The following is a 9,724-nucleotide window of genomic DNA, read 5'->3' on the forward strand; positions in this document are numbered from 1 at the left end:
TAAAAGTCCCAAGGTGCAATTTCTCAAGGTTATTAAACGGTCGCTAAGCACGCAAACAACAACCACAAAAAAAAACAATACAACAACAAAAAAAGCGGGCAGAGAACGTGTTTTGGTGGTTAATGCTCTCCGGCTCTGCAACCTTACAGTCTGTGCCTTTCTATTGTCACTTTTAACGATGCAAAGCCTCCGTCATAGGCAGTTAGTTGAATTTGGAGCGAATTTGATGTTACACAAATCCGACCCTACCCTGAAACGTTTACTTGCAAAATTTGACCACGGCTGACAGGATTACCTGGTTTGGCAGACCGGGCAACCCACCTGGGCCGGTCACTCCACCTACCATGTAACCGTAATCAAATTAAAATGAGAGTGGTCCACATCAGCTATCAGCTGCCACTTTATTGACTTACATATAGTATGAACAGACGGGTTACCCTACCTAAGAGGGTTACCTCACCTCCATGAGAACAGGCCCTTAATAGGAGAAGAAAAATCTGTCATCGAATGTTTACGACCTCTTTGAAACGTCACACTGAAATGTTTCACGCTTTAGTCGAGCATGGACGGCAAAGAAATGTACAAAAAAGAGTGATGCACGTGCAGAGTGGTCGTTAACCTGGTGCTTTCTTGACGTCCCGGCCCCGTCGCCGTTCTAAGCTCGCTATAGTACAATAACCGGCGGCCGCGTCTTCATACTTTAGATATCATTATAATATACTCAGAATACTCTATTTACAAGGAACTATTGACTTTTCTTCTTGGGATTCCGTTTGTTCATCTGCTTCTGGATGATTTCTATAACACGCGGTCTGTGATCCAAAACCTGTAGAGAAAATACAAACAAAAGAGACTACTCCTTAGGGACGGGCCATTATAAAAGTTATGGGGGTTGGGGGAGTACAAAAAAAATATTCGCGCAAGGACAAATTAAATTAAAAAAATTCATGCACGCCAATTAACCCTAAAAAATATTCATGCTATGGGGTAAAAAAAAGTTTGATAACGAAAAAAATTCCTGCGGCTCGAAAATTCCCAACCCCCCCCCCCCCCCATAACTTTTCTAATGGTCCGTCCCTTAATGGGGCTGTGTGACGAAAGTCAGTAAAATCTAAACTGTAGAAACTGCCATCAAATTGAGCGAACTTAAGAAAAACCGTTCAAAACGTTGAAAGAAAGTATAAATAACACAGCAAAAAGAAAAGAAGGCAGGGATGGAAAACTTTGAAGAAGATTGAAACGGATTGCAACGGTGTTCAAAGTTTATTTTTTTGTCTGTAACGTTTGATTTAATGCTTGGGAAACATTTGTTTGACATGAAGCTGTGTTTTTGCAATTTGCCAGTAATTTCGTCGCTACGTGTAATTTATACGTTTCTGGGAAACTGCCCACCTACCCCTCCCCTAAGACAACATTTTGCCCTAAGCGAGAAGTGTTAATGTTGGCTTAGGGGAGGGGTAGGTGGACAGTTTCCCAGACGCGTATAATGATCCTAAAGAACTAGACAGCCGCGAGGACACGACCCCTTAAGGCTGTACAAGTTTTAAATTTCGTTTTTCTATTGCTTTGTTTTTTGTTTGTTAAGGATTTTTCTGCAGTTTATTCATGAACCTTTCTTTACGGTTTTGTACTTCTGTGCTTCACGTACCTTTACCATAGACTTTCTCGAATCTCCAAGCTGTTCAACGACCAGTTGTGATCTTTGAATATTTCCCTGAAAGAGATTATTATTTTAGTGCCGTAAAAAACACACCAGCATGACGAAATATCCCACTGTACAAAAACTGACGTGAAAATCTACGATAACTCCTTTTGGAAATGGGGGAAAATGTCTCCTTACCTGAAGGAGTTCATTGAGCATCACTACGTCGTCCTGAAATTTTGTTTTCTGGCCGGGTTTTGGTTTGGGAATTTTATCTCGCAAGTCTCCTAACTTTTTAAGCACTTCCTGCTCCGCAGTTATCTGAAAAATGAAAATCTGGAATTTATATTGGAGACTTATACATCTAACTAATCATTTCAAAGGTACTGAGTAGTACTTTCCAGTGATACTGTTTATTATCCTGTATAAGGTGGTTCCAACTTTTGAGTCCGTGGATGAAATCCTAAAGTATGACCATTTAAATGAAAGCTACTGATCAGTACTTTCCTGTGGTGCTGTTTATTATGCTGCACAAGGTGGTTCTAACTTTTGAGTCTGTGGATGAAATCCTATAGTGTGACCATTCAAATGAAAGCTACTGAGCAGTACTTTCCTGTAGTACTGTTTATCATGCTGTACAAGGAGGTTCTAAGTGTGACCGTTCAAATTGAAGCTACTGAACAGTGTTTTACACTCTAACTTTTGCATTTCTGGACAAGCTAAGTAGATTTTTGATTTAGGTTAGTGTGTACCAGCTCATCTATTTGTCCCGCAATGTGCTGAACTCGCCAGCCATTAGCTCTCTGTACAATTCCCTTTTGACTGGCGATTTCTTGAATTGAAGGTTTTCTCTCTTCTGTAAAAGAAAAATTAAAAATTTAACATCATACTCTTACTTTTTGCCCAGTGTTATCACAGCTTCACTATCCAGCCTGCAGAGTTCTAAAATCCTTATAAAACCTTCTTCTTTTTCAACAGCTCAAGTTGATCACATAACCCTGCACTTTCAATTTCCTCGTCACAACTGATTTGTCCTCCAGTAGCCTTAATTATAGCTTAAATTGTCTGGCAAATCTTTGAGGTTCTTTTAGTCCCGATCAATAACCGTCCTTAACGCAAACGATAAACAAACTCCATTATATGAAGCTTGTAGTTATAACGTTGGACGAAATCCAGTGGTGTCAACATTCTAATGAAACCTCTTCAGCAGTACTTTCACAAGGTACTATTTATTTAGTTTGTAGTTCTAACATTTAAATTTGTGGACGAAATCCTAAAGTGTGACCATTCAAATGAAACCTCTTCAGCAGTACTTTAGTACCTTACGTTTTTCTCCAATTTTTACACTCTGAAATGTAGGATTTTCTCGAACTGAGAAGTGCGATGGGTAAAAATCTGGAAACAAAGACGGGGCTAACCTTTGACTTTGACATCTGAGTATCGCTGAAAGTGGTTGTGTGCCGCCTTCGTGTTGATTTTGTAATTAGCGACAATGGAGATCTTGGGTCTCTTTAACAGTATAAACTTCAACTCTTCATCAGCTATAAGGGAAAAATGAGCCATCAAAAATTTACGGGCTAATTCTCCACTTACAAGTAACACTTAAGTCCACTTGCAACTTTTTAAATGCGAAATCAGTTACTCAGATAGTTAAACAATTTATAAGAACAAGAAAAAATACCCTGGTCCAGTTGTTTTACGTTCATCTCGCCACCAACGATAACATCGCGCCATCAACGGTTTCGCTACTTGTCAAGTTCGCTATACACTGATTCGAACTCGCTACCTGTTCTCTACGTATACTTTCTGTAACCATCGTTGCGAGTCGACTTTTTGGTGGCGATTTCTTTGGTGGCGAGATGAATTGGTGGCGACATCACCGGATGCTGTCCAGTTTAATTTTAAGTTATTATCTTAATGTAAAAGATACAACACTAGAATAAAAAAGAATCGAAACCTCGGATAAAGTTTTCATATTATGTTGATATCTTATAGGAAAGAGTGATAAAATATGTAAGAATTGTTTTATAATTAAGGCAGACCATAGTGAAAGTCACTAATACCTTCATCTGGTTTTGACTGTTTTTCTTCATCTGTTGGCGAGTCAGGTTCCATGTTAACATTACTACCATATTTATCTTCTGTCGCAACACTGCAATCAACAAAAAATGGCTTTTATACGCTTTTTCTTGCACAAACGCCCCATTTCAAATTTATGCGACAAAGATTTTAAACACTTTGTATTTTTAGCTGCTATTCAAAAATACGCATTTCAAGGTAAACTGCATGGAGTTTTTCCAATTTTCTTGAAAAATACGCTAAACGCAAACCCTTTGCTGAGAAATCAGCAACTATATTACAATGTACTTTAGGGACATTTAGCAACGAGGATGGCAAAGGCAGCGATTAAGTAGAAACAACATTTATGCGGTGATTTAAACCATCGCAGTGATCATGTGGAAAGCAGGATTTACAAACTATGCACTTACACATTCTGTTTTCTAGGTTTCTTTCTCGGTGATGCAGCATCACCACTTGCCGCAGTCACATTTGCCAACAAAGGCGTGGAAGGAGCAGTTGTAATGGTTCCATTCATATCAGCTGTGGTTTGTGCAGCAGAAGTAGGAGCTCCCTCACTGGATGGCTCCCTCTTGACTTTGTTTGGTGACACTGGTGCAGTCTGAGTGACAGCGGGTGACTCTGTTGTTGTGACACTTGCTGTCGTGACTGCAGGCTCATTAGATTGACTTCCAGATTCACTACAAGCGTTAAGTTTAAAATTGAAATGAATGACTTTGGGCATACAGTCAAATCTCTCATAATGGACACCTATATAAGATGAACACCTGTACAAGACAGACACCTGTATAAGATGGACACCTGTACAAGACAGACACCCAGAGTTAGTCCCTGTCTTTTTTTACCCCTTCTCTTCTTGACACTGAATACAACAGACATCTCACTGAAGATGGACACATTGTGTTGGCCATAAAGGTGTCCATAATAGATGCAGAAGTATTCTTAAGTACAAGTTTCTTTCTCCTTTTACAAACAATCATTTCACTTAAGTTCATCAAGAACTAATTATTATCCAACTGAACTTTAAATGCAACTATTGCCAATCAAACAAATGCTCTAATGTAAGCATTTGGTTCCAAGGAAATCTAAGCTTTTAACCTTAGCCTTGCAGATTTATAAAAAATGTGAAATGATATACAGGGTATCTCCTGCTACAGGAGTGATCTTTCTGTCAAGTAACGTACCTGGAAGGTTTGGGCGAGTTTTGTGTAGATTGTGGAGCTGATAGTGTGCTGTCAGATCTTGGACTAGCAGCAGCTTCACTTTGATTTGATACAAGCATTTCAGCACTGAACGGCACTTGGCTGGGAGGTTTGCGCAACCTAATGGACAAAAATCTTAAGTCTCAAACAAGGTTGAACATTCTGTCCGTCTTTTATTTCATCAGTAACTATAATATCATTTTACATTTGAAGATAAATTTAAATCTGTGTTGAGCAATTAAACAATGAAATTATTATTATTATTGCAACTTCATTACATACCCAGGAATCATGAATCAGATGTAAAGGAAATAAAGCTTGAGATTTACTGATTCCATTTTGTCATATAAATCTTAGGACTCAGTTAGACATCGCTCCTCACACAAATTAAAAAATTCCTATTTGGAGCTCTGCATTTCCTTGAGGTGCTCGTTTGCTCAAGCTATTGGGGTATGACAACAAGACACTAAGAAATACAGTGAGTTATATGAAAAGATACCAACATACCCTTCTGAAGTTCTTTTACGCAGGATGCTTGGACGAGGAGAAGTCGCATTAGGGTTGGGAGCAGAGAGCTGTGCTGCAGCCTGCATTCCAGCTGATGGTGGAACATTAAAGATAGGGACACTGTAGAGGCCAGCTGCTGCAGCACCTATGTCCATGATACCGGCTGTTGCTGGTGTTTCTGAACCTGTCAGACTGGCTATTCCTGAAGCTAAAAAAGATATCATCAGTATCACTAAGAACATCAGCTACCTCTTACTGTGCTTTCCAAAAACATGTGAATTCTGAAATTGAAAAGCCAACAAATGTTTGTGTTCTTCGCTGCCGTCAATCATCATCTCTTAGGAAACAGAAGTTTCCTTGAACGAGTTTAAAAAGTCATGGTTTGTGATTGGCGAATTTAGATCTGTTTTGTGTGTTTCTGTGTTTCAAGATTCATTGCCTGTGATCGTAATTATGATTGACAGCAGCAAAAAATGTAGATGTAAGCTGGCTTTTACATTTTAGAGTTCATGTGTAATTGAAAAGTGCAGTAAATGAACCAGGTTGTTGTTTTTATCATCAAAAGCAGCTAGCCAGTCATTTGCCTTGAAATAATCAACAGTTCAGAAGAACCCCTATTCTGGTAACCTTAAAAAATAGCGTTGTACAGCCATCCCTTCCCCTCAGAAAAAATCGCCAACATATTCTGAGGGAAGGAGACGGCTGTTCACAGGCTATAAAAAAGTGCATTGGTAATTTAGACTGCTCCTTCTTGGGTATAATCTTGATTTGAGAGTTTCAAAATTCTGATGTCACTGACAGAGGTTTGTTAAACATAATCAACTGAAACTCCTTTACCATAGGCTAACATAACAAGGAAGATGCTTCTTGCAAAGTCTAAGCAGCCACACCAAAGGGACCCTGGATTATTATCTCAAAAATGTTGAACATCTTTAATTTATTGAACTAGCAAAGTTGATTGAATGTCAATTCAACAATGTTACTCCATGGCAAAAGGACTCCTGAATTGGAGGAATATACTGGTACTCCAACAGGATAGATGGACCACAAGGCACAGTAACGGATAATGTCTGGAGGACATGTTTTAGATCCAGAGAAGTTGTAGAGTGGGGTAATAAGCAGTTAAGACAGTGAAAATAATACTGTATCAAAAATACTTCTTACCTCCAACCCCAAGAGCAGCAGCGGCAGTTGGTTGGAAAATAAGCCGAGGATGCTCCATAATTTGCATGGGATTAACTCCAGCAGCAGCTGCGACTTGAGCTGCAGCAGCAGCCGCAGCGGCAGATGTAGCAACACTCTGTTGAGATCTAGCAAGTGATTGCATTGCCCCAAATTGCTGGTGATACTGTGCATGTGCTAGGCTTGGGTGTACTGTGGTATCAACAACATAAAGTTAAGGTGTCACAATGAATTAACTTATTCCCTTCTTCATTCAGTGAAAAAAAGTTTAAGAGAAGTAATGGAAAAGTGACTGTAGGTAAACTAAGGCTATTCAAAAAAGGGTTTTGATTTGGCCACGAATACATTTGAAAACCTGTGAAATGTTTGAACCCAGGAGTCATTTCATAAGTAGGTTGAGTATGATCATCTGGGTGAACGAAGTCCTGAATAGGACTGTTGTTGATGACAGTGACTGACGTTCCGACAACCTGTGTGGTAGAATCTTCAGTGTCAAAGTGAGTTGTATCACGTCAGTTGGTGGTAACTCTGGTAAGTTTGAAACAGTGCAATTAATTTACTCTTAAAATGAATTATTGGTTTGTGTCATCCAGAAATTTTGCTACCATGGGAACGTGATGTAACAACTTCTCCTCTCTATTCAGGACTACGTTCATGTGAATGATAATACTCAACCTACTTATGAAATGTATTTGTGTTGGCCTGAGAATACAGCTGACTTTTGGTATTGCCACCACTGGTAACCCCGAGGAATGATGTGTGAGGAACAAGGTTAAAACTCCATACTGATGATGTGTTACAACCCTGATCTGGAAAGGGCTTTTGATTAGTTGAAGCAAATTTTCCTTATGGCATGACCAATCAGATACACCATCTAGATCTTGGTAGTGACACATCATCAGTATGGCATTTTTGCGCTCATTCTCAGACATCATTTCTTGGAGAAGCCGTACCAGTGGTGACAACCGGGAAAATCAGCTATTTTCTCGGGCTATACACGTATCTGTGTGTGCTAAAACTAAACTTTTAAAAAGTCACAGAAAAAACTCTAACTCAAATCTGAACACTTGCCAGCACAGATGTGAAGGAACTTGTTTATTTGAGAGAAGAGATTGATTTACATTTAGGGAAGTGATGCATAGATTCTAGCACATGACATTTCCACTGCATCATTTCCTAAGTTTCCTTTTGCAGGGCTTGTAATATTCAAAAACATCCTCAGGTCACCTTTTGGTGACCAACTGGAGAAATACAGTCGCCAGATGCAAAATTTTAGTTGCCAGTTTGTATAATGTAAATGATGCAGCTCATAGTATGGTGCAATCTATCAGATTTGATTGTTTGAAAATATCGCGGACAGAAGTCGGTATAAATTTGGAGGTAAACTGGCTTTGTTTATGCCATTTGGCACATTTTTTATGACGAAAGCAAAGCAAGATAAGATGAAATGTTTATTTTAACTTTACTCTTTTAGTTTAAACCTAAATCATACATACATCTGGTTGCCAAAGTGGGGACTAAACCAGAATTTTTAGTCATCAAGGAGAAAATGTTAGTCGCATTGGCAACCGTATCAGTCGCAACTTCGAGCCCCCGTTTTTCATAAAATCATGGCAATAAGGACAATGAAATAGTTAACCTGATAATGCATCCTGATAAAACAAGCCAGCCATTCCAGCCATTCCTGCCATGCCTGGGTGATGATAAGGAAACTGAGGTATTGCCTGATGAGCTCTACAGAATGAAATGTGATATCAAAATGAATGTACACAGTACATAGCAAATAACAACCAATTCAGTGATAAAGGGGAATATTATTTTGAAAAACTTTGTCTTTACTATTCAGAGGTAAATGTTATTTTATAAAATGTAATAAAATAGCAAAACATTTAAATGCACCACAAGCAAACAGTTCCACTTACCTGTCCATTCTGCTTTCACTTCCCACAACTGAAAAGCAACAAAAGATGTAAAAAACTCACAAAATACACAGCCTTTCAACTCTCAGTCACTTTAATCTAAAGAGAAGCAAGTAATGAAAGTTTTGCCAAGAACAATAAAATTGTTTTCTTTCCCAGGAATATAATAGTGTACCCACTCGGCTGTACTTCTACAGAATATGATTTTACACATGTAAGAAACTAGACTCAGTAGCTGTTAACATTGAAGAATTTTCATCTTTTAGGACCAGGTGAGTTGACTTACTCATGTGAAGCAGCAATATGAAAAATAACTTTTTTGATTCCTTAAGAAAAAACAAAGCTGCACTGGTACCTGCTTAAGAGCAAGGTTTCTTTTGTAAGGAAACATTGCAAAACCCACACCCATAGTCCTGAAGTTTGAGGTGTTACTTAAAGTGCTTGATCAGCCACCACGTCTTTGCACATTTAACATGTAAATGCGGCTTATGCTATGTTACTAAAATACACAAAAAAGATCACAAAATAATTTACCTGAGCTGAGAGCAGGACCAGTCATGTGTGGCACTGTGGACATAGAACTAGTCTGATGGGAAGACACAGCTGCCGGCGAAGCTGATCCGCTTGGCTTAGTGAGCCTACTGTGATCAGCTGGATTCTGGAAAAAACATTATCATCATCTCATTACTGAAGAAAAAATTGCTTCCACAAAGGAGGTTTGAAAATAAAACTTTGGAGACATTATTTTATCTACATTATTTTCTTCAAACTAAATTTGTTTACCATTTGAGAGGCTATATTTAATATAATACCATACTGTGTTAATCTGAGACACCTTAAACTCTAATGTGCCTCATTTTTTCTGCCCATGGTTTTTGCCATTGTCAAAGTCATCATAATTATCACAATATTATTGTTATCAACATCATTACATTTAAACAAAAATAAACTCATACCATAGTAGTTTCTGAGCTGGAGATGGGAGCTGGTCGTGGTGCAGTAAAAGCCAAATGATGAGCAGGAGTATAAATTTTGGCTGTTGAGGTCAATATGGCGGCTGGTGTCACACTAACAGCATTGGATGGTACCATCTTTGATTGTTGAGAATGACCGGACATTCCAGTCCCAGGTGACGGCATGTGCGGCATGCTGTTACTAACAGAAGAGATTCCAACAGCTTGGCTATGTGCCGA

At 38.8% G+C, this 9,724-nt stretch overlaps 1 protein-coding gene across 1 annotated transcript in view; it reads right to left on the reverse strand.

Moving 5' to 3' along the window:
- Positions 1 to 615: 615 nt before the first annotated feature.
- The window catches only part of LOC140949941 (uncharacterized), a 12,602-nt gene continuing 3,493 nt past the window's right edge, over positions 616 to 9,724 (reverse strand). The window contains exons 3-16 of the mRNA XM_073399093.1: positions 9,488 to 9,724; positions 9,066 to 9,189; positions 8,535 to 8,562; positions 8,252 to 8,346; positions 6,595 to 6,804; positions 5,431 to 5,638; positions 4,906 to 5,043; positions 4,132 to 4,401; positions 3,706 to 3,794; positions 3,061 to 3,183; positions 2,395 to 2,498; positions 1,841 to 1,963; positions 1,649 to 1,714; positions 616 to 826 (exon numbers count right to left, since the gene is read on the reverse strand). The exon at positions 9,488 to 9,724 is cut by the window's right edge and continues 648 nt beyond it. Of these exons, the coding sequence (XP_073255194.1) occupies positions 746 to 826; positions 1,649 to 1,714; positions 1,841 to 1,963; positions 2,395 to 2,498; positions 3,061 to 3,183; positions 3,706 to 3,794; positions 4,132 to 4,401; positions 4,906 to 5,043; positions 5,431 to 5,638; positions 6,595 to 6,804; positions 8,252 to 8,346; positions 8,535 to 8,562; positions 9,066 to 9,189; positions 9,488 to 9,724 (1,896 nt within the window). The 3' untranslated portion in view covers positions 616 to 745. The remainder of the gene's footprint in view (positions 827 to 1,648; positions 1,715 to 1,840; positions 1,964 to 2,394; positions 2,499 to 3,060; positions 3,184 to 3,705; positions 3,795 to 4,131; positions 4,402 to 4,905; positions 5,044 to 5,430; positions 5,639 to 6,594; positions 6,805 to 8,251; positions 8,347 to 8,534; positions 8,563 to 9,065; positions 9,190 to 9,487) is intronic.

Source organism: Porites lutea, chromosome 10, assembly GCF_958299795.1.
Source record: "Porites lutea chromosome 10, jaPorLute2.1, whole genome shotgun sequence".
In the NCBI taxonomy this organism is placed as follows: domain Eukaryota; kingdom Metazoa; phylum Cnidaria; class Anthozoa; order Scleractinia; family Poritidae; genus Porites; species Porites lutea.